Source organism: Perca fluviatilis, chromosome 16 (genome assembly GCF_010015445.1).
Source record: "Perca fluviatilis chromosome 16, GENO_Pfluv_1.0, whole genome shotgun sequence".
Lineage (NCBI taxonomy): Eukaryota > Metazoa > Chordata > Actinopteri > Perciformes > Percidae > Perca > Perca fluviatilis.
The window spans coordinates 36,225,891-36,251,232 of NC_053127.1; the positions used below are offsets into that span (position 1 = coordinate 36,225,891).

The 25,342-nt window shown below is 42.8% G+C and overlaps 1 protein-coding gene across 2 annotated transcripts in view; it reads right to left on the reverse strand.

Annotated features, from left to right (window-relative positions):
* The window catches only part of LOC120575651 (CXADR-like membrane protein), a 139,420-nt gene extending 119,077 nt beyond the window's left edge, over nucleotides 1-20,343 (reverse strand). Inside the window, exons 1-2 of one of the 2 annotated variants that reach the window (XM_039826480.1) lie at nucleotides 20,257-20,343; nucleotides 19,199-19,761 (exon numbers count right to left, since the gene is read on the reverse strand). In XM_039826480.1, the coding sequence (XP_039682414.1) occupies nucleotides 19,199-19,232 (34 nt within the window). In that variant the 5' untranslated portion in view covers nucleotides 19,233-19,761; nucleotides 20,257-20,343. Of the gene's footprint in view, nucleotides 1-19,198; nucleotides 19,878-20,256 lie in introns of those variants that run through there. The other variant, XM_039826481.1, reaches the window with a different exon arrangement.
* Nucleotides 20,344-25,342: the final 4,999 nt, after the last annotated feature.

The following is a 25,342-nucleotide window of genomic DNA, read 5'->3' on the forward strand; positions in this document are numbered from 1 at the left end:
TGAGGGAAGAAGTTACTTTGGAAAAAAACATATTGTATGCATTCTGTCAAGACCAACTAGAATATTTGGCGAGACCAATGGACACGTCCGAGTGCAAATACCAACGAGTCCAAGACAAGTCCGAGACAATTGCTTTTTACAATTTCCATCTGCTATTTCATCACTAAATTCACTTCTAAGAATCTTCAGTTAAAGCTGTGTAGATTGGGCGGTTCTACCAAAATATTATGGCAAACCTGAATTTCCTCCATATTCAGAGTTGAGAAGCTCCACCAATCTATGCATCGTTCATCAGTGTGTGTGTGTGTGTGTGTGTGTGTGTGTGTGTGTGTGTGTGTGTGTAACTCCTGTACTGCACCATAAGAACATAACACACACAATAATTAAGATGAATATTCTACCCAGAGTGAATTTCTTTAGCTCAATGCTACCTCTTCCCAGAGGGCGGCGGTGACAACATTTGTATGGCGAGGTAAGCAGCCACGCATTAAAGCTTTAGTGTGTAACTTTTAGATATTAATGAACGTCCGTTACATTCATGTGGCTGCGCCGACAGTTTTGTTGTCATTACTTAGAATTCCTCATGGGGGCGACAGAAACTAGGCACTGTATCTTTAAGCGCTCCACTATGCTGCGGGACAGGCAGGCTGGTGGCCTGTACCTCCCTAGACCCTTAGGAGTGTCTAGTGCGTCCTTACTCCCACAGGATCTTTGTACTGCGCTCCTTCCAGGATCTACAGTATGTGCTCAATTCCATCTACCTCTTTTTTCTTTTATTTATAGTAATGATCGTCTCTTAAGGCTAGTGGAGTTCCATGGCAAAGTCCTCTTGTGCCACACCCACTTCAAAAGATGTTATGCAGCACAGGAGGCACGAGAGGTCTAGTTTCCAGACTCTACTGGTATATCTCCCAGCATTCTTATTGACCCCTGGCATTAGACGCTCTATGGAGGGCCGATGTTCCAGAGATGGAGCCTGTGTTTTATTGAAATAAGGTCTGGTCAAACATACTGCTAGCCTCCAGAAATCCTGATCACCAACTACAACTTTATACATCAAGTGTATATGACACCCAGAAAATGAATTGAATGAAATGAAAATGATTGCTGACCCTATCTGCACTAGGGTTTAATATTTTTCCCGAAAATGAGATGAATCAGATCCCAGGAAATAGACAGCCCATATTCCGGGAATCCCGGGAAATGGCTGTGTTTTTTTGGTTTGTTTTTAGCCCAAGTAATGTATCGATATCATTCAAATATGCGCTCCCAAAATCCCAAACTGACATTTTTTATATTATTTGTATCATTTTTAGGACTAAAGAACACAGTTTATGTCCATCATCAACACAGTTTGCAATGATCAATTCTGCTGCGTGATCAAGTGAGCTGCGCGCTGCAGCGTGACATCTGCTGCAGCGCTAATTATGAAATGCCAGGTGGAATGTCTGGAATTTTCTGGGAAAATCTAGGCAACCTTTATATAATCAATGTTTTATAGAACTCTATTATAAAAACTAACAAAATTTGCTTAAGTAAACAATTGAATGATTCCTAAACCATTACGTTATCGAAATCCATTCTGTGGCTGTTGTGTAGGATGTGTAAGCGGCTGCAAACGGGAATAATCACTCGAAGTTAACCAAATATTTCTTTATTAGGGCAGGGCTAAACAAAATTAAAGAAAATGATCCTCAGAAATGTACAACTGTGTGCAGTGTGCACTGCAAAAAAGACAGGCCTATGTAAAACTGAATTGTAAAAATTCTTTATTAAAGGGTAACATCAGGTTTTTTCAACCTATTTTCCTATGTGTTTGTGTCTAAGTGACTGATGGAACAACAATCTTTGACATTGGTCCTGTATTAAGAGAGATCGCTGCAGTCGACAGCAGTGAAACAAGCTACAATATAAGTTAATAGGGCAATTGTCCAGCGATCTCTCTTAATACAAGACCAATGTCAAAGATTGTTGTTCCATCAGAAACTTAGACTAGGGTCCAGGTTGAAACAAATGGTAGTTACCCTTTAAATGGGATGTTTTTTTGCAGTCACTCACTTTCCAGAATAGCTTTGTTTCTTGTTTTTACATGTTACATGGAAACAAATGTCAATCAAATAAAAATTTGATCACAAAAAAAAGAAGACAACACACTCTCTGTGTTGATTGACAAAGCAAATGATCTGATTGATTGAAGATGCTGTGCTGATAATTCCCACAAAGCCACACTATCTTTGCTTTGTCTGGTAACTGTGGGGAGCTACTCACTCATCTGTCTGGTATTCTGCTCTGTGCACAGTAGTTTGACAAACATTGTTCAGACAGCATGCATACACTGGTAGCTGTTGCATGAAAGCCAAATCACCCTTTGTTGGGCTAACAGGGGCTAATATTTAGCCTGTCATCAATTAGAGGCCAGTACTACACTGCTGAATGTGGTACAGGGCATTCTGACAGAAGGTGTAAACATTAACATTACTGCAGGCTGTGCCCACTGACGTGAAGCTCTTTGAGTATTTCAAGCGACACAGAAAAGACAAACATAATCATCTCCCTACAACAATTTACTCATTCACTTTTCCATTCATTTTAGCCAATCATTCATTTATTTTGCAATACACGGCCACAGGGCTGAAGTCACACCCGTTCACACTAGGTGGAATGCAGTCACTCCAGAGCTCACACAGTATTTAAAGTAAATGTCTGGTTTATTCAATCAGCGTGTTCCCAGATCTCAGCTATAAACTTGGAGAGTAGCGTGGCAATAAAGTACAAACAGGACAAAATAAAGGACAAACATAAGAGATGTTCCGTGTTTTAGAGTAGAATCCACTAGCTGATTACATGTTCTAGTTGTCATCGCTCCAGATGGCATATCTTTTAACATGAAGCGATTCAACACATGAAAGTGTGATGTTATTCTCCAGAGGAGTATCAGTGATATCACTGCGCGTTATTATGGATCCCACGTAACTTCTAGGCAAGTCCCGCCCTACAAAGCAGGACTTCCTGATGGCATATACCCGGGTAATTCTGACTTGTCTCCTCTGGTAAAACAGTGTATTGGTCAAATCAATCACCACTTCAGCAGCATTCACAACCACAGAAATCTAATTATTGATCTCCGGGGGCAACGGCAGAAAATTAAATCCTGTTTGTAAGCCTGTTACCTGCTCCGTTTTCTAGAAATCTTTTTTTTCACTCCAGTATGCTGTGTGACATTTCAGCTTTCAGCTACCCAATAGATTTCTAGCCACTGGTATGTCGGTCCTATGACTGCAGCAGGCATTACTGCTGACATGTTCCACAGGGCTTCATCGTGCACCACTGACGGATAAGGCCATGGTGCGTTTTGATGGACAGAAGCCATTCTCAACATTTTTGATGACCTCTGCACACTGAATGCTCACATTCCTTTCCATAACCAAGGCTACAAAGGAAGCACAAATGGTCAAGGTTGTGAGACTGCTGTCAGCTATTCTGTCCTTGGAAGGTATAACAGCTTCTAAGAAGAAAAAACTGGTGAGGAAAGATTACCTGAAATGTAATTATTCCAATGTTAGAATGCAATTTCAGATAAGGCAATGTCCTTTGGAACAAGTTAAACATGCTAAAAATATGTTTATTACTACATCCATAAGAAACAGTCAGCTAAAATACAAGATGTCAAGTGATAAAACTCAGTAAAACAATCAGGGAGGCATGAGAGAGTAAACGAACTGAACTGTTACTTTAACACGTTGAGCTCACAGCCATCCCCTGCCTCCTCTACCACACCCCCAACCCCCCACACCCCTCACTGCCTCCTCCCCTCCCTCTCTTGTTCCCACACCTCCCCCCTTACTCCTCTGTGGTCTGCCCTTGAGCTGTAATCAGCACTTAAAAGTTCGGCCCGACAAGGCCCAAGCCCGACAGAATTCGGCCCAAGCCCGACAGGTACATTTTGATTGACAGCTTTTTAAAAGCCCAAACCCGTTTACACACATTAAACATTATTCAAATGTGCGCACGCACACAACTCTTTTGCCTTTTGTCAAGAATGAGTCATTTATAATTTTTTTAAAGCAATACGCCACCGTTTGTTGAAATAGGGTTATTCACCGTCTCCTCTATATTTATATAGATGGGTAAACACATTTTTGTCTCAGTGCATGCATTGCCTTAGTCCGCCAGCCCCACCGCTAGCTTAGCTTAGCATAGTGAATGGAATGCTTTGTTGCCGTTAGCATGTCGTGAGTAAAAGTGACCCAACAACAACAAAAACAAAACCTAATTAAAGCTGCGAGCAGCGATGGACGGGCCCTCGCGCCTCTGCGCGTATTGTGGTTACCGGCGGACGCCGCTCCTTGCGACCGTGCATTTGCGCAGCACTCAGACGCCGCAAATCGTCACCAATGAAAAGGGAACTCCCCGCCGAGTTCAACGATAGCTCACACAAGACTCTACGTCATACAGTTCATTAGCTGTGAAAGGGGGCGTGGCAAAAGCATAAAGGGTGGTTCAAACCATTACCAATTAAAAAGGAAGTCTCTGCTGAGTTTAATGACACCTCACACAAGACTCTACCTTAAACGGTTAAAATGTTATGAAAGGGGGCGTGGCCTGAGTAAGTGGGCGGCGGCTCAGTATCACATGTAGACCACACATTCTGAGTTTCATGTAAATCGGATGATGTTTGTCATATAAGGCAGATTTCCTGGTGCCAGCGGGGGGCGCTATGACAAAAAGTAAATTTTGGCCTGTAGGTGTCCTCAGGACTGGACCCTTGTCAATCGTGAGAAATTTCGGGCAGATACGACAACGTACACTCAAGTTACAACAACTTCTTTGTTCATCGCTAAACACTCAAAATGGCGCCGCTAATGTTTTTAACGTGCAATAAACACACAAGATTTAAGCATTGGGCTGTACTGTAGTATGGGAAATCAGGAAGCAGAAGTTCCCATGGATGTAGGCTGTAACAGTGTACATCCATGTGTTGTGGATGGCTAGCAGAAGCCGTAAAGTGCTCCTTGATAACATCCAGGGGATCACCAAACAATCCATCCGCCGTCTGGCTCGCCGCGGCCGAGTGAAGAGCGTCTCCGCTCTGATCTACGAGGAGACTGTAGCTGTAGCTGTTCCTGGAGAACGGGATCCATGACGCACGCCGTCAGCCAACACCGAACATGCCAAGAGGAAGACAGTGAGCGCCATGGATGTGGCGGACGCTCTTAACAGGCTAAGGGTGTGAATCTTTACTGGTCTCACGATTCGATTACCATTATCCTGTAAAAGATGTGTCCGGAGCTGGATGCATCACGATGCGTCACCTCCTCAATATTATTATATATTGCTACACAACATACGGTTTTCTTCAACAAATTCAAGCAGTCAGATATACATAAACTCCCCTTTTTATTGTATCTGCTTCTAAAAAAAGACACTTCCTGAATGTAGCGAAGTCTGAACACAGCAGACAACAAAAATCAGCAACCGGAAAATCAACAAGTGACATCAGTAGGCAATAATCGATTATGGTCTGTCACTGCATCGATGCAGAATCGTCCAGGTCTGCAATGATTCATTTTACGGAGTGTCTATTTGCACCCCCGGTACGAATAGCCTCGGCCACACAGCTGAGCTATTTACACCCTGTGACGTAACAACAAAAAAACTTTGCTCGCGTGTACCGAAATCATGGAGGACGTTCATCTTCCATGACCGCAGAAACTGGCATATTAGGAAAGTTTAGTCTCTAAAGTTTATAACAATTGAATTTCTAGCGGAAAATGGATACTACAGTTGCGCTTTCTGTCTTCAGTGAAAGCATACAACCGTTAGTTTGTTAGTTAGTACCTATTTTTTTGTATACAGTATGGTTACCTAGCAACCAAGGCTTGAAGAAACCAAGTGGTAAACAGTTGTTCAACTTCCTAACAGAGCTGCTAGGTGAGTGGTTGGTGCGCTTGCCTTTGGTATGGGAGTTTAGAGTTTGATTTTTTTTTTTGCAGGGTGGTAGGGGAAGACTCATGAATATGCCTGCTCTGGTTGGGTTGGTTAGGTTTAGGCAAGAGGAGTGGGATGGTTATGGTTAGGGTAAGAATGTCAGGGCGATAATATTCCAAAAAGGTGTAATTCATGAGTAGTATGGATAACTGTGCGTAACTATATGCCAAGGTACTGTAAATGCACAGGGGTGCAAATAGCATACACTGCTAATTGTACCAGGGATGCAAATATCATACACTTCTAATTGCACCAGGGGTGCAAATAGCATACACTGCTAATTGTACCAGGGGTGCAAATAGCCTCACCCTTCATTTTAACACCCCTAGAAGACGCAAGTCCGCACCCTGTACAGCTTGGGAGGTTAAACCTGATCCTGAATAACAAATAAAAGAGCCACACACTTCATCTAGAGAGAGATTCCCCCATTCTGAGTAACAGGCTTTATTACTTACATATCAGCAGCTCAAGACCCAAAAAAAACAAAGTTCCTTAAGCAGATAAAGAAAAGGGTCTTTTGAATGGCAAGTTGAGTTCCAAAGCCCTTCCAGATGGTTCTCCCCACCAGACTAAAGTTATCTGCATGTACTGTCCATGTGAACTGAGTTACCACCGGAGTAAGGCCGGTCTCAAATACCACTGGAGTTTTTAAACACTGGGGAAATATCCCTTTAAAGTACATTAAGAACAGATACAAAATGTGTGATTAATTTGCGATGAATCACAAGGTAACTAAGGACAATCATGCGATTAATCACAATCAAAAATTGCAATCAATTGACAGCCCTTTATATTAAAGCCCAGAATATTCTCAATCTCCACCACCACAGTCTAAGCTTAACATAAGTATGGACGAATATACCAGTCTCTAGTTTGCAGATTAATTGGTTTTAAATGGGAAATGTATTTGTGTACTATGAGGAAATTAAACTCAATGACCACCATGAGCGACAGCTAGCAAGCCTTTGTGTTTCAGTGGTCATTAGTCACATGGCTAACAGTAGCTTTTTACATGGGCTGGTATATTAAACTGTGACTGACCACAAATGCCTGATACATTCAACGTTGCCATGTGAATATGTCTCAGCTTTACAAGTTGACACAGGCTGCCTGTTTGCACCATTAAACCATCGACCGACACAATTCAGACTAAATAAGGCTGGCGATCATGGCAGCATTTCTCTGAACCTTTGGAACCCGACAGGCCACAGCTTTACATCGTTAAGTTATCTTTAGTTTTCAGATCAAACTCAAAGATATGGGTCCTAGAAGTCTGGCTGCAAGAGGGCTTTATTGGGTGCCATCTGTGAGCCGAAAGGGGAAAACAAAGAGGGAAGGCAAGAGAGAGAGAGATAGAGTTGGGAAGTGGGAGTATGGCAAAGAGAAGAAAGCTTAATTTAGCAGAATTGCTTCATAAGCATAGCAGTTCCCCACCTCAGCTGAATGGGTGACTAAATACCATCAGCAAACAGGGATCAATTCACTCTATTTGCTTTTCATTTCCAGAGAAAATGTGTGCTTCATTCCTGATACGTTTCAGCCAGCGGTTGGCTTTATAGCACTCACAAATCATTCAGTGCCGCTGCAGTTCCTGCAGACAGTTCCTAAGCCTATTAATTTAATCTGCAAGACCAACCAATTTACATTAATGTCTCCATACAGAATTTATTTGGATGTATAATATTCACATTGTTTTTACAGTGTCTTGCACTGTTGTTGAAGTGTGAAGTGAAGGTTTTATCCCACACCTTAGCTTTCATATGAGCAGTGTGTGTGTGTGTGTGTGTGTGTGTGTGTGTGTGTGTGTGTGTGTGTGTGTGCGTGTGATACACTACTGAATACAGCATAAAAGATTAGGTGTGCACATACAGCTCAATTCACACCTAAATTGGGCAAAATCAACCTGGCTCTCCCAACACGTGAACAACTAAAAGTGATGAGATGAGTATTTAGGACCTGCTGCAACTCAAAACATTGGATGTCCTTGTTTTGACGGATCTATCAATCAGCTAGTGAATTTAAAACAACATAAACTCAAGTTATCAGTGAAAAGTTAACTTTGCGGAAGCATACAGCGGTAGTGACCCGGTATATTTCATAAGAGTGTCCTGTGTTCCTGTCCAGTCCCTGTGTGGACACTGCTTTGAGACAGCAGACATGGCCTGCAGCTGTGTTGTCAGATTGATCACGTACTTTAGATTTCCAGTGTCACATTGAAAACCTCTGCATGAGTCAAGCCTGCATACAGGAACAGGAATAAAGTACAGTGACTGCAGTGACTGCATGTAATTTACAAAAAAAAAAACGATTGTTGGAATTGAGGTGAATGTAGCATCACATATAGAGAGAAACACACACACACACACACACACACACACACACACTGTGATCCAGATGACTGTTGCGGTGACGTGAATCCCCAGGAGTCTGTCTTTAATGAATGTTTTCTTCTCACAAACTATTCTGTTTCATTTACAACCCAACACGAGCACCGCCCTCAATCACTGCAGCAGCCACATGCATGACTGAACAGCCAGGTGGGTGGAATTAATATTGCAAGACAAATATTTAGGAAATTAATATCAACCTCATTCGTCACAGTGAAAACAAGGAGAACATGTGGTCTCCATTAGAGGAAACTGGAGTCAACAGCCGGGGGAGAGGACGCTTCCTGTCCTCACACATTTCAAATCTCGAAAGCTATTCAAGGTGTAGACTCAGCTTTAAACAGCATTGTTTAAAAACCCAGCTGTTTCTCAATCTCAAGAATGCAAGAACGGACTTGTGTTCTTGGGGAGAACGTTATTGGTAGTCGTTCTTGGAAGAATTAACTCGCAGGTTCACGAGCACACAGTCTAAGACCATGTGTTCTTGCTGTTATCACACAATAACCCAGCAAGAGGCCGCTGGCAGTGCTCCAAAATAACAGCAAAAATACAAGAATACAACCACTTTATAAACTATTTAAACCAGCTCCGGACACAAAAACATACTCATACAAGTATTGCCAAAAAATAAAACGTAGCGATCTTTGATTTTTTTTGTTTATGGTTTAGCTCCAACTAGGGCTGGGTGTTTCAACATTTTCAATACTGATACCAATACCGTGACTTTGATACCAGTTCCTGAACGATACTTTTTTTGATACCAATTTTATAAAAACTGAGGGCCAGATGTACGTACGTTTGCGAATGTAGAGTTATCACTGCCATGGCCAGAAAGCGCACGCTGTGATACTTCAGCTTACATGGTATTTACTAAACCTGAAGTTCATCTGGTAATCAGCACCTTTCTTCACCCACTATACCGTAGACTGTAGCAAAGCGTTAATTCTGGTGCACACTGCCATATTCCCACTGCTGATGCTAGGACTGTTTGAAATGATCCTGATGCCAATATTTGTAACGTAGCGAGGAGTTTAACAACTGCTGGAATACAATGTGAACGCTGAGTCGGAGATTCAATGTCATCTTTGATTTCTTCCAGTAACTCTAATATTGCATGGCTGCTTAATCTGTAACGCTGAATGATTTTGTGATCACTCAACTGAAAAAGTGTGATCATTGTGGCAAAAATCCTTTCAGCTCATCTCCTTGGCCTATGTCTCCGTCTTGATCGGATTACTGCTGCCATTTCACCAGGAGGCATATGCCAGGAAACCCGCTTGCGACTGGTTTACACCTGCTTTTAAGAGGCGGACAATTTTCACCGCAAAATAGAGGTGCGCTGTCACGGGCAGGCAGTTTTTGTACATACTGCAGAATACATAATTAGGCACACTTTACGCTTCCCCTCCCATCTCTTTATGGAAAACTCCCACTTTCCCCTTCACCCTCCAGTGAATGCATATGCAAATTGCGCTTTTCCATGTCATGCATATGCAATTTGCCATTTTCAGTTCCCGCGACATGCAGTCTGTGCTTTTACCTCAGTGCGGCCTGTTTTTACGCGCACGTTGCGAAACAAATACGCCTAAAGTGGGCACAAAAGCTTTAGAACATCTGGCCCTCAGTTTTTCCTGCGTGTCTCTACGACCTGTAACAGTAGACAGCCAATCACAAACATTATTAGATCTAGGGCTGGGACGATTCATCCCAGCGTCACGCGTAGAAATCTATAAATAACCGGCTGCCTCCAGCAACAGCGCAAGTATCAACAACACATTGAGAAAAAGGCTCGCACACGGTCTTCTAAAGTGTGCGAGTATTTCACTCTTAATGCCAACAACAACGTGGTAGTCTGTAGACTTTGTGAAATGAGTCAGAATAACAGCAGCAAAACACCCTAAGTTCTGCTCACCTATGCCTCTCCAGCTTCTCCCGTAGCTCACCGTATCCACTATGTCCTGCTCTGACTGGAGTGGGAGGTAAACTGGGCTGTGTCTCCCCCATCTGGAGCACTGGCTTCCATAATTGCGCAAACAGGCCAGATTGTTTCAGATATCTCACAAGTCCTTTTATAAGGTCAATTATAACGGCCCAGTATATAAATAAATTGTCGGGTTTAAATCAGGCTCTGGCTCATAACTCCAGTTAATGTGCCGGCCCGTGCCGTGCAGTGCCGGGCCTGGACACAACGTGCACTGTAGACGTGTGCGATTATCAACATAGTGACACAGATTGTGTTCCCACTAGTAGCCCAGCAGTAGGTTAATCCGTTGATTTGTTTTAATGCCCGGCTATGACTTAACATAAAGCACCATCAAACGCTGTCAGTCTGCAGTTTAATTTTTTGGTTTATCATCATCATCATGAGTGACCCAATAAATTATTATTAATAAATAAATTATTAGTTATAAGTTATATTAGACACTCTGCAACTTGCCTTATGTTGGATTTATTTGATAAATTTGTACTTTAAGATTAAAGGGACAAGAGCTTATTCATTATTTTACCTACTACTGTTAAAAAAAGCATTTTTTGCACTTGCTCTGTTTACAAGTTTTTATTTTTGTATTCCTCCTGAAAGTGACTTTATTTTGTGGTTGGACTGATGGACTGTTGACAATTTTAATAAATAGTCGACTAAACGTTTTTTGAAATTTGGTATTGAATGAGGCATTTTTCAATACTCAATACTATAGAGGCAATTTGGTCAGTGCCTAAAAATTAGCGAATTCAGTACCCACGCCTTATTTCCTAAAAATAGTGGAAAGCTATCCCTACTTATATTAGTGTATTAGTTTTAATCGGTTAATTTTTTTTTTAAAAGAATCACGCCTCTGAATGGATATGCACTGGCATGTCCAACAGGTGTCCCTAGTGTTGTGTGGAATTATCATTTTCATAGTTATATTTTGCACTCATGCCCACGGACAAAAGGAAATTAGCAATGAAAATTATAAACTTTGGTATCTCCCCTCAAGTCTAAATAATATATGCCTTATAATGTTACCACTTTATGTACAACTGTTTATTTACCATACAGACTGAAACTCACTTCTAAAATATGTATTTATGTAAGAAAAGCAAATACACCAAACAATATGTATGTACTGAAATATTAAATCTAATGCATATAGATTTTATAATGCATTTACAAGTCTGTCAAAGGGAGACGTATCGCTCTCCCTCGCTGCTGCTCTGTAACTTTAGCCGCTGCTTTGTAATGTTAGCCGCTCTCTGCAACGTTAGCCGCTGCTCTGTAACTTTGGCCACTGTCTGTAACATTGCCACTGCTCTGTAACGTTTGCCACTGCTCTGTAACATTAGCCACTCTCCGTAACGTTAGCCACTCTCCGTAACGTTAGCCACTCTCCGTAACGTTAGCCACTTTCCGTAACGTTAGCCACTCTCCGTAACGTTAGCCACTCTCTGTAACATTAGCTGCTCTCTAAACGTGACTATCCGACATGAGAGCTCAGCCGCTTCTGGATTTTTTTATCTCTCAAAAAGCAGATTACCACAGGTTCTCCTTAATCTTATTGCTGACACTCGTGTTGTATTTTGTGAACAGTGGTCTGTCAACGAGGAAATAAAAGCCTCTTGTCTACGAGTCGGTTATCAGCAGGCAGGGATATCACTAGGATTTAAAGACAGGGGGGGCTTAGCCCCCAGGGTATTTGTAACTTACGTTTGCAAAATCTTTGCACACACATCTTTTGTTACTGTATTAGAGCTACACTGTCAACAACCAGTCAAGAAACCAAGATGTTACAGGGCTCTAGAGTGCAACCAATTTGGTCGCAAATGCGACCAAATTTGAAAGGTTTCATGTTGCGTTACATGACCCGCTCCTTCTGTAAAACCGTGCCTGTGTTTGGATCTCTCCTCACGGCTCCCCTGCAACATGGAGAGACACAGTGCTGCCGGTCAAGACTGCTGACATTTGTCAACAGTTTTAATTGTTATTAACACAGCTGTACATTGTTAAGTATGAGAGGGAAACCTGTATTGGTACCAGTGTTTCCGCTGGTAACTCTCTGTTATTGCGGCCGCCACGGCGAAAAACACATTAGACGTTATTAAATGCAACTAACTTCAGTTCTTTGAGTAATAGCGTGTGAGACGGAGCATGCTGGATCATAGTTCATAAAAATGCAGCGCAGTGACGATACAGACATTTCATAGCCTACACAAGACTGGTGTAACGCCGCTAATGAGTCAGCCGTCACTCTCTGAGTAGCATATGCTTCAGTCCATCGCACTCCCCCTGTCTTTCGGTCGTTTTTTTTTTTTTCATACATCTGACTGATGTATGCTGGGATCAGGAGTAGTTGGATGTGATCTGATGCATGCTAGGACCAGGAGTAGTTGGATGTGATCTGACTGATGCATGCTGGGATCAGGAGTAGTTGGATGGGATCTGACTGGGCCAGGTGAGGGAGAGGAGCAGTTCTGTATGCTTTCTTGATGTTAGAGTATACATGGTCTAGTGTGTTCTTCCCTCTAGTAGCACAGTCTACATGCTGGAAAAAGCTGGGGAGTACAGACTTTAAGGACACCTTGTTAAAGTCCCCTGCTACAATATGTATCCCCTCCAGGTGATCGCGCTGCAGTTTGTTCACTATGGTTAGCAGTGAGCCAAACTTGTGCTAACGTTGGCAACGTTTTTTAAGTAATTTAAATACTCGATAATGTCAATTTGCACATCATTAACACAACAACGACAATATATATATATCGCCCACCCCTACTATAGGTATAATCTCCCTCTGTTTATTCCCCATCAATTCACAAGCACAAGATAAAAAGTATTTTGTACTTACATTTAATACCCGTGGAACTCATTGGAAGTTGATTGAAGATGACATAGTTGGTAGTGTTGTTATAACCAGTCAACTGAACCAACCATCTTTTCACAAAACTGACAAAACCTTGTCAAAATCCATCAACATTACGTGCATGAGCTACTTTCTGACATTCTAACTGAAAGTGTCTGAATATCAAAATACATGATAGAAGCATTTTGTTAAACCACTTACAAGGGTTATGTTGACAACACTATTGAAACAATTACTTTTTATTACAACTGTACATGAATAAAGAGGCCATTTGGCCCTGGACTAATAGGGTATTCTATTTGTCCATTCTGTTGGCTCCATTCTATTTTGAAGACCTGTGCTGGCTGCATAAGTCTAATTTAAGGCTCTCACATATAAATAGTATGGGTATATTGTACATTTTCTGAATCATCAGAGTGCCTTGAGTATTGAATTTGTTGAGTTTTGTGTCCCTGGTGTTCTGTCATGCCCCAGGGATAAAAGAAAGCATACAGTTTAGGCGGAAATTGGGAGAAAATGTGTGTTATTTCTGGTTTAAAGAAGTCATGTGACCTCTGTGATTGTCAGACAGATTTAGTACTGGGCTTAAATGAAAGCCTAAAAGTTCCCCTTTCCAACGATACCAAGCACCATATTATAGAATATTGACAATATCCCTACCATGAGCCTAAACCAGATATACACCAGATTTCAAAAACAGAATTTATCTTAGGGGGTTAGTAACTTCATGAGCTGAAAAAAGTGATTCGCTACCACCCCTTCACTGCTATCGTGATTTTTCTAGTACTAGGGGTGTATACCTTGCCAAAAATCACTATGAGCCTTTGTCCCCCTGATGATACCGATCAACCCCCCTGGCTCATGGACTATTTCCTTTACCTGAAGAAAACGTAGCTAAAGGTAAGCAGGTCATTAAAAATGTGTAATCAATCTTCCTTCACCATTCATGGGGGGGTCGTGTGTGGGCATGCATGCTACAGCCCTCCATCACAGCTCGGTCGTATCAGCAGCATTTAGTAGATGGGTTGAGCCGCAACAGAGTTCCTCAACACCGCCTCTGGTGCCCCGCATGGTGCTCCTTCAGGTCAGCGGTAGCTGGTAGATCAGTTATCCGAGAATAGGTGACTCTCAGCCGGGGACAGAGCACTGCGAGCTGCCGGTCATTTTGGCGGAGATTACGGATAAGCAAGTAATGAAACAACTAGTTATTATATATATATTATAATTAATGTTAGTCCCTGGCGCTGCCTTGTTGTTTGTGTATCTCTATGGCAAACCTGCGGGGGGAGGGCTGAGCCGTTTGGAGCTACGGGAGCCCAGAGGGGAGCATCGGCGGATGTTAAGGAGAAAATCAATTTTCATGTTAACAAATCTACTTTAACTACACATTCGAGTTAATCGATAAAATCTATTTATCACCCAGCCCTAAACAGTTGATTTCTTACCTAAAAAGTTCTCTGAATTGAATTTAGTGATGAATTATGAAATGCAAACTTGTGTATTGGGACAGTACTTTGGCACAGAAGGGACACAAGAACAAGAACAGACAAGAACGCAGATAGGGAAAGGTCCATGGTTAGTTCCAGTGGTGTAGTGCATATACTGTGATTTTTCACTCCCAACTTTATACTCGCCTGTCCCAGAGCGACACAACCCCATAATTATTTTTTTTAAATTTTCCGGGCATTTTCAGCCTTTATTTTGATAGGACAGCAGAAGACATGTAAGGGGAGAGAGAGAGAGGGGGAATGACATGCAGCAAAGGGCAGCAGGTCAGAGTCGAACCCGGGCCCGCTGCATCGAGGAGTATAAACCTCTATATCTGGGCGCCCACTCTACCAACTGAGCTATCCGGGCGCCCCCCCATAAGTTTTTGCAACGTTCAGCATCTGGCTCAATTTCTGTAGTTTCTGTAATGTTACCGTCTGCTACAGTGTCACTCGAAGCGGCCGTAGAGCTTCAGGGGCAGGATTACCAAAACACTGAAAGAGTGTAGTTTAAATTCGCTTTCATTTTAAATCTCCTTTGGTGATTCACATTACTTCATTTCAAATTTGCACTGAGAATGAACGCCAAGCATCTGTGTTTGCAATTTACGAATGAATGTGTGAAAGTTCTGTCACAAAACTACTGTCCTAATGTAACGTTATCCTCACGCTTTTGTTAGTGGGTGTACGGAAAGCCTTGACCTTTTCTAGTGGGTATTCGGCATATACCTGCATATCACGTAGACTAGTTAGTTCTGACATTTCAAAGAAAATACTTGTCATGTAAGTAAACATAGGGCAGAAATGTTTCATCTTAGAGCATTAACAACAAGGCCTGAAGTTGCTTTTAGAAACAGCCCCTGGCTTGTATGGACTGCAAAGCTGCTCCCCAAAGTTGTGCTTTGAGTGATAAAGAGAGATGGTTTGGGTTGTATGGATGGACGGAGTGTGGGCAGGGAGGGAGAGAGGGGTGGGGGTGAGGGGAAGAGAGACGACGGTGTCACAGTGATTTTTGTCAGCTGGAAGAAGAGGCGCTCACTGCTGCTGCACTCAGCTAATTCAAACTCAGCCTTTACACACACACACACATACACACACACTCGTGCACACACACACACGTCACACAACAACACAAACTAATGAAGCGATGGACGAGCAACAACTCCCATCGTGTTCACCTGGACACTACATATTGCAGTTATGTAAGAGTGCTTGAAAACTAGTTAGCAAGGGTGTTCAGAAGTTTCAACAGGTAGTCAGCTGAAAGAAATTAATAAATGGTAGAAATAATTAGCTAAAAGTAATGGCTTAATGGTGGAAACATTTAGCAATCTAAATATTGACAGTTCAAGTTTTGACAAATGAACAATATCCACTTTATATAATGAAGTGTTTTACATTTGGAGCATCCATTGGGAATTGATGACAGGGTACGTGAGTTCATCTGACAGACCTGTGGGGGGACATCGGACCAAAAAGTTTGGGAAGCACTGCTTTAAAGAATGATTCCAGTTTATTTCTATCTAGTCATATCATTGGACTCACCAAGGTGTGCTCTGGTCACAGTTATTATATGGTGCTCTCAGTGAGCTCATACCAGATGTTGTTGGAAAGGAAATGAAAGCCAAATTTATGAAAAGTGGAATTTATTTTGTAAATTGTTTACTTCAACAATGTAACGAGGTAATTCCAGTTAGTCCCACTGCACCAGAGTGTAGGCAGAAGGCTCAGAGACAGAAACTCAACCCTGTTTTGACGCTGCGATGGCCAGTCATGTATCCGGAGATCAGACTTGTCGGTGTGTGTTGAGACGGTGTAAGAGTGCCACAAGAAGGTTTTAAAAAACCAAACACAAGCTCTGAACTGCCCGGGAGTTTGGGGAACAGATTTCCTCAGTCCCTCCATCTCTTATCTTTCTCTCTTTCTCCGGGAAATTAAGCTGCCTTCAAGTGCGCTCGGAAACGCCCAGATCTATAAACCATCTGACAAAAAACAATTGAAATATATAGTCTACATTGGGGGGTTAAAGAAAACAATAGGACGTCACACACATTTCAGTGACACTCCCACGGCCACGGCTCACACTGCGGAGAATCACCGGATCGCTTTTTCTAGTGTGAATGGACCCTAAGTGAGAAATGTTTTTTGTAATTTGGGTGAAACAACCCTTTAACATGTATATATTCATGTGAGTGAGTGAGACAGGCCAGCACGCAGTGAGACCCAAGGTGAATAGACTGATCCAAAGCAGAGATGGCATGTGCATCAAAGAGACAGAGACACTCTGGTCCCTCATCCCACAGAACAACAACTACCTACCTATCTGAGTGTCAAAGTCACCTAGAAGACACACACACACACACACACACACACACACACACACAGCAGAGGCAGCCAGAGCCCTGCAGGATGTCTAACCTCTGGCACTGGACTCTTGTGTCATCTCCACAGGCCTGCCGCTGCTCAGCTCCTCTATATATAGAGACGCGGGACGGATACAGCTGAGCTGGTTGTGTGTTGAGCTTGGTGCACTGCACACCAGGTGACACGTTCTGATCTGTGAGGAGATCTGTGATATTTCTCTGTTCTGTAAACTGAGTGCCATTAAGGTGTGAAGCCAAAAGCAGCTGGCTGAAGGAGACAGATCAGAGAGAGGAGTTGGAGGGAATTTGGACACGTTTCCTCATCTTCCCATTGGCACTTAAATCCCGCCGTAGTCATTCATTCGCCCACAGTTCCCTTAGATCAGGCTAGTTTAGCTGTTTTCAGTGTGAATGATGGATCAAAAACAATTCTCCTGTAAAAAGGCTGAGCCGAGGACCTCTAGTACCTTCACTTCCAGGTGACAGAAACAGGCAGTTGGATGATTATAGCTTTCAGCATAGCATGGCTTGGTGTGAACTTCACTTAGCAGTCAGCCTAAACATGCTGTCACTTAATACGTGTGTATGTGTGTGTGTGTGTGTGTGTGTGTGTGTGTGTGTGTTTGTGTGTGTTTAGTAGAATAGACAACTGTTTCCATTAGGAACTCAAGTCTCATTGTGGCTCCATCAAATTTATTCAGCTGCATTTCATCCGCGGCAAAGAGAGTTTTCAGCTGCAGAGCGAAGGCGGCAGCGCCATGAGGTAGAATATGCTGCTTTACCACGGCCTGTCGCACCCCGCTCCCATAATGCAACTAATGAAAGCTTCCATCACCCCATGGACAACTGGACTAATGGTAATGTAATGTCACACTCACACACACACACACACACACACACACACACAATGAAGTGTGGTAAACTTTATAGAGCTGTAAGAAAAATATCCCTTGATATATAAAGACATTTCTGTTTCCTTTGCACCAAACTAAAAATACTGACTGTATGTATGTATGTGATGTACTGACATATGAGACTGCAGGCAATATATGTCATTTGGTGAGTCGTGGAAAAACTGACTTTGACTGCAGAAAGAAATGCTCAACAACAACAACCAGCACCTTGAAAACTACGGGAGGCTAGACTTGAATCTTCTAGACATCTTCCATCTCCAAAATGGAGGTTTTACCATGAGTGCACTGCCCCTTAGTTAGCTGTCATCAGCTACAAATCCCAGACAACAGCTGATCCATTTCAATAATGAAACACAGAGTCCACCATCTATAATACAATCATCTGTAGGGACTAGGGCTGGGCAATATATTGATATTATATCGATATTGTGATGTGAGACTAGATATCGTCTTAGATTTTGGATATTGTAAGGTCATAATATGACATAAGTGTTGTCTTTTCCTGGTTTTAAAGGCTGCATTACAGTAAAGTGATGTACTTTTCTGAACTTACCAGACTGTTGTAGCTGTTCTATTATTTGCCTTTACCCACTTAGACATGATGTCCACATTACTGATGATTATTTATCTAAAATCTAAGTGTGAAGATATTTTGTTAAAGCAACAATTGTCAACCCTAGAATATCACTGCAATATCGATATCAATGTATTTGGTCAAGAATATTGTGATATCTGATTTTCTCCCTATCGCCCAGCCCTAGGGGACCCACGTAAAGTGACTGTGGGGCCTTTGCACACAGCCCCTACACAACAATTACATCATTATCATGTTTCTATGATAAAACACAGTGATCTTTGTATCAGTTCATACTTAGGTTAGGTTATTTTCATATTCCTTCAACACTGCCATTGGACACAGCTCCTCAACACTTTTACAATGACCTCAGTGCATTAACATTAACAGCAGGGATGTACAGTACGAGCGTGCCAGTAGCCTAATGCAACGTTAGAGTAGATGTACATCCATTTTACACATTCCCCTGCTTCCAGAAACTGTCAGACGGGCTACTACACTTCTTTTCCAAATGTTATCATTTGCCAAAAATACTACAACTGAACACACAACACACACACACACACACACACACACACACACACACACGGACCTCACTAGTACCATAAAATCAGTGATCACTCCGCAGCGGGAACGAGCAACGAACTTACCCAGGAACAGTGTGAGGAGAGGAGCAGCAGGCATTCCGGCATCCAGCACGATAGATCCAGCAGGACAGAGTGTGAGAGAGAGAGTGTGTGTGTGTGTGTGTGTGTGTGTGTGTGTGTGTGTGTGTGTGTGTGTGTGTGTGTGTGTGTGTGTGTGTGTGTGTGTGTGTGTGTGTCTCTGCAGGACTTCACAGTGCTAACGGCAGGGTGAGCAGTGAGAGTACCGCTTGTCTTCTGCATACAGCGGCAACGTGCTCATTGATAGAAGCGCAGCCGCATGTGATATCCAGCAGAGCCGCTTCTCCTGCCCGTGTGTCCGGTCCTGCTGTATCCTCTCTGCCCGTGTGTCCGGTCCTGCTGTATCCTCTCTGTCCGTGTGTCCGGTCCTGCTGTATCATCTCTGTCCGTGTGTCCCTGCTGTATTTTCTGCTGTATCCTCTCTGTCCACTGCGTGGAACCCCAAAGAGGAGATGCAGCAAGGTGTGCCCGCCTGCCTGCTGCAGCAGTCGGTAAAATGGGGACCTCTACAGTTGATATGGGCGTACACCTCTGTTCCATGCGTCTTCCTAAGGGACAAACGGGACATTGTAGCCTACCGATTGTTTTTTTTTGTGTTCCTATTACCCATACAAACAATCCACCCCACTAACACAAAACGGTTAGGGAACGTTGGGGAACGTTAGTTTATGGTTCCCTAAAGGTTAGTTTCTCCTGTGATTGCACTGTACCTCCACACAACGTTCCCGTTTGGTTGTTTTTGGTTGTTCTGAGTGCGGTTTTGAAAATGTTTATTTATACCAGCTCCATTTAAGTTTTTGAAGTAGCATATAAAAGGTTTGCAGTCACTTGATTTAGATTCACTCAAAGTGATTGGTCTAATAAAATCGAAGTAAGATAAACAACATAGCAAGAGAATATTTTTATTTTTAGGCTGATATCAATTTTGTTAAAAACAATACTTTTGTGCTTGATTTCGTTTTTTTAACTGTAATACTTAAAACAAGAATTTATCAATAGAACGATTTTCACAACTAAGAAAATGACATGAGGACATCAATTACCGGCATGGCACAGCGGATGGACACATTTGAGGAAAAGATGGATGAGCTGCTCATGCTCTTAAGGAGCTCCCAGTCACCTCCCTCTGCTCCAGTCGATGATGTGTTGCTGTCGCCCTGCTCAACAGTCACCGAGCTGCAGGAGTTCAACAGGAGAGGAGGAACAAAATGGTAATTAAGTGGCCCTACCCTGCCCTAAGATAACACTATATAATTGCATAAATTCAAATATCATCATAACTGAACTGACTTCTCTTACAACATGAGATTGTACAAGCTCTCCACTTTGTTCTACATATGTAATTTGTATTTCTATATATTTTACAGCAACTTTTCCTGACAACCCTTGGAGGTTCGACTGCAGGTACTGCCATCCATCGCATGCTACAGTGAGTGACAACCAATGACGTTGTAAAACCGTATAGCCTGCAGGGCAGAAAGACAAAGGCCTTCCAGGACCTGACAATCTGCAGGGTTATAACAGGCAGGTGTTGTTTTATTGTTCACATTAGTATTATGCTTAGCTTTGCTGATAAGAGGTTTTAATTTGACTTGTAACTTTGCTTCTACTTGCTACTCTCGGCCTCCCAGAAAAACTTTCCCACGCTGATTGCAGCAGATGTGGAGGACCCCACAGTGCTCCCCCCCGCTCACAATATCCAACAGCCTAGTGTCAAAGGTGGACCTATTCAAGTTTCTGGGCTCCATCATTTCCCAGGACCTGAAGTAGGAGTCCAACATCCTTAAAAAGGCTCAGCAGAGGATGTACTTCCTACAGCAACTGCGGAAGCATGGCCTACCACAAGAGCTGTTGGCCATCTTCTACACTGCTGCCATCCTCCTGCCTCCTCCCCTCTGGCAGGCGCTACAGATCCCTGCACACAAACAACCAGACACAAGAACAGCTTCTTTCCCTCTGCCATCACTCTCCTGAACTGCTGATAAGTGGGCTCATCCGCACTTTGGCCATTCACCTACACATTACATACTTTATCATTCCAATATGCATCTTGCACACTACATTTGCACTATTACTTTGCACTCTACATCCCACTCCATGTGTACTTGTATTGATATTATGTATCATTGGTATAGTTGTATTTTTTGTATATTGTGTTAATGTGCCTATATGTATGTTGTCTCTATTGTACAGTATGTGTCTATATGGCCAATAAAACTGATTCTTATATATATATTTATTTTTTATTTTTTGGTACCATGGTTGTTAATGTTTTTTAAAGGTTAGGGGAATGTAAAAAATAACGTTAGGGGAACATTCCATAAAGGTTACTTAAAGGTTACAACGGTAGGGGAACGTTCTCTAAAGGTTACGTAAGGCGATGAGAACGTGCGATGTAACCAAAAACTAACCTTCAGGGAACGTTCCCTTAACCAAAAATTGGCTACAATCTTTCCTGCCCGCCTCAGCGTCCTAGAGGCGTACAGGTCCTGGAGATTGCAGCCAATCATCTTCTCAGCAGAGCGGATGATACGCTGCAGTCTGCCCTTGTCCTTAGCAGTGGCTGCAGCCGACCAGATGGTGATGGAGCATGTGAGGATGGACTGATGGCAGTGTAGAAGTGAACCGTCATTGTCGTTGGCAGGTTAAACTTTTTCAGCTGACGCAGGAAGTACATCCTCTGCTGGGCTTTTTTGATGAGGGAGCTGATGTTCAGCTCCCACTAGAGGTCCTGGGAGATGATGGAGCCCAGGAACCGGAAGGACTCTACAATGTTGACTGTGGAGTCACCCAGGGTGATGGAGACAGGGGGGCTTTGTTTTTTTTTAAGATTATTTTTTGGGGCTTTTTCCCTTTACTTCAGATCGACAGTGGATAGACAGGAAAGGTGTGAGAGAAATGGGGGATGACACGCAGCAAAGGGCCGCAGGTCGGATTCGAACCTGGGCTGCTGCAAAGGCCTCAGCCCACATGGGCTCCTACTGGGTGAGCCAGAGGTCGCCCTACTGCACTCATCTCTAACCTAACTCAGATGGTGAAAAAGTCAACAAGAGTTTATTGTAATTTTGCTGGGCAAACATCTAACACCTGTATCGACCACATATTTACAAATAATAGTGAGTTATGTTCCAAAGTGGTATCTGTCCCTCTGGGGTTTGTAAGAAAAACTCAGATAAAGTAGTCCAGAAGAGATCATACAGAATGTTTTGTGAAGAGAATTTTATTAGAGATATCGAGAATGCTGAGTGGACCCAAGTACTGGCTTTAAATGAGGTTGAAAAAGCCCTCAAGCTATTCACAGAATTATTTCTCTCTGTGGCTGATCAGCATGTCCCATTAGGAAAATTTACAGTAAGATCAGATAAAGCTTAATAGATCAATGAAGAATTGAGGCAGTGTATGCATAAAAGAGATGAGCTGAAAAGAACTGCAATTGACCGAATTGCAAAATGAGAAATAAGGTTACAAAGTTGAATAGGAAAAAGAAAAAAAATTAAAGCTGCAAGCAGTGATGGACGGGCCCTCGCGCCTCGGAGTTACCGGCGGACTCCGCTCCTTGCGACCGTGCATTCGCGCGGCACTCAGACACCGCAAACCGTCACCAATGAAAAGGGAACTCCCCGCCGAGTTCAACGATACCTCACACAAGACTCTATGTCATACGGTTCATTAGCTGTGAAAAGGGGCGTGGCTAATGCATAGGGGGCGGGCCAAACCATCACCAATGAATAATTTCAATTTCAATTTATTTATAGTATCAAATCATAACAAAAGTTATCTCGAGACACTTTACAGATAGAGTAGGTCTAGACCACACTCTATAATTTCCAAAACCCCAACAATTACAGTAATTCCCTCAAGAGCAAGCATTAGCAGTGGCTATTGCGACAGTGGCAAGGAAAAACTCCCTTTTAGGAAGAAACCTCGGCAGACCCAGACTCTTGGTAGGCGGTGTCTGACGGGCCGGTTGGGGGTGTGATGAACAGTGGCGATAATAGTCACATTAGAGGTCACAGTGACTTTGAAGGTTATCGTGGAAGTTCATGTCATAGCAGGGCACATCGTGTCATACTGAGTAGTGCAGTCCCCTATACCGGATCCAGACTACTCTGTGCATAGGAACTTCACAGCAGGGTGTTGCGGGATGTAGCGTGGCACTGCAGAGCATGGGTGGATGCAGCGGACGCAGCAGGACGCAGCGGGATGCAGCCGGGAATTGCAGAGAATCGCAGAGCAAAGCTCTGCGAAGAAGAAACATAAGGACTCCGGGGAGTAAACTCCCCAGAGCTAGATTAGTAACAAGCAATTCTGGGACAGGATGCATACAAAAGTAACAAGTAGAGATGAGAGAGCAGCTCAGTGTGTCATAGGAAGGAAACAGCCTCCCCTGCAGTCTAGAATTGTAATAGCATAACTAACTACGAGGAGAAGCAGGTGGGCCGGGTTAGGTGGACGCTGCAACTCATCACTCCCTAACTATAAGCTTTGTCAAAGAGGAGAGTTTTCAGTTTACTCTTAAATGTGGCGACGGTGTCTGCCCCTCGAACCCAGACTGGGAGCTGGTTCCACAGAAGCGGAGCCTGAGAGCTGAAGGCCCTGGCCCCCAGTCTACTTCCAGAGACTCTAGGAACCACAAGTAGCCCCGCATTCCGGGAGCGCAGTGCCCTAGTGGGACAATAAGGTACTAAGAGCTCTTCTAGGTATGATGGTGCTTGACCATTTAGAGCTTTGTAAGTCAGGAGGAGGATTTTAAATTCGATCCTAGATTTCACAGGAAGCCAGTGCAGAGAAGCTAATACAGGAGAAATATGATCTCTTCTCTTAGTTCTCGTCAGAACACGTGCTGCAGCATTCTGGATCAGCTGGAGAGTCTTAAGGGACTTATTTGGGCAACCTGATAATAAGGAATTGCAGTAATCTAGTCTAGAAGTAACAAATGCATGGACTAGTTTTTCAGCATCCTTTTGAGACAGGATATTCCTAATTTTTGCAATGTTACGAAGATGGAAAAAGGCTATTCTTGAGGTTTGTTTTAAGTGGGCGTTGAAGGATATATCCTGATCAAAAATAACTCCCAAATTTCTGACAGCAGTGCTGGAGGCCAGGGCAATACCATCCAGAGTAGCTATATCTTTCGAAAACGAAGTTCGGCGGTGCGTTGGTCCTATCACAATAACTTCCGTTTTGTCTGAGTTTAACATCAGGAAGTTGTGGGTCATCCAGGATTTTATATCCTCAATACACGTTTGAAGTCTTGCTAACTGACCACTTTCATCTGGCTTAATTGACAGATATAATTGGGTATCGTCTGCGTAACAGTGATAGTTAATTGAGTGTTTCCTAATAATATGACCTAGAGGAAGCATATATAAGGAAAATAGAATTGGTCCAAGCACTGAGCCTTGAGGAACGCCATGGCTAACTTTGGCGTGCTTGGAGTGTTTATCGTTAATGCTAACAAATTGGGATCGCTCAGAGAAATAAGACTTAAACCAGCTAAGTGCAATTCCTTTAATTCCGACTAAGTTTTCTAATCTCTGTAACAGGATTGTATGGTCAATAGTGTCAAATGCAGCACTAAGATCTAGTAAAACAAGAATGGAGACAAGTCCTTTGTCTGCAGCTGTTAGAAGGTCATTAGTAATTTTCACCAGTGCCGTCTCTGTGCTATGATGCTTTCTAAATCCTGATTGAAAATCATCAAATAAGATGTTGCTATGTAGAAAATCACATAACTGATTAGCAACATCCTTCTCAAGGATCTTGGATAGAAAGGGAAGGTTAGATATAGGTCTATAGTTTGCTAAGACCTCAGGATCTAGGGTGAGTTTTTTCAGAAGAGGTTTTATCACAGCTATTTTAAAGGACTGCGGTACATAACCTGTTAATAAGGACATATTGATCATATCTAGTAGTGAAGTGTTTACCACGGGTAACGCTTCTTTAAGTAGCCTCGTTGGGATGGGGTCCAAGAGACAGGTAGATGGCTTAGCTGAGGATATCTTTAACATTAATTGTTGAAGGTCTATAGGATAAAAGCAGTCTAAGTATATGTCGGGACTAGTCGTTCGTTCTAGCGGTCCTGTATTTAAAGATGACATTTTATCTCTAATTGTTATAATTTTATCA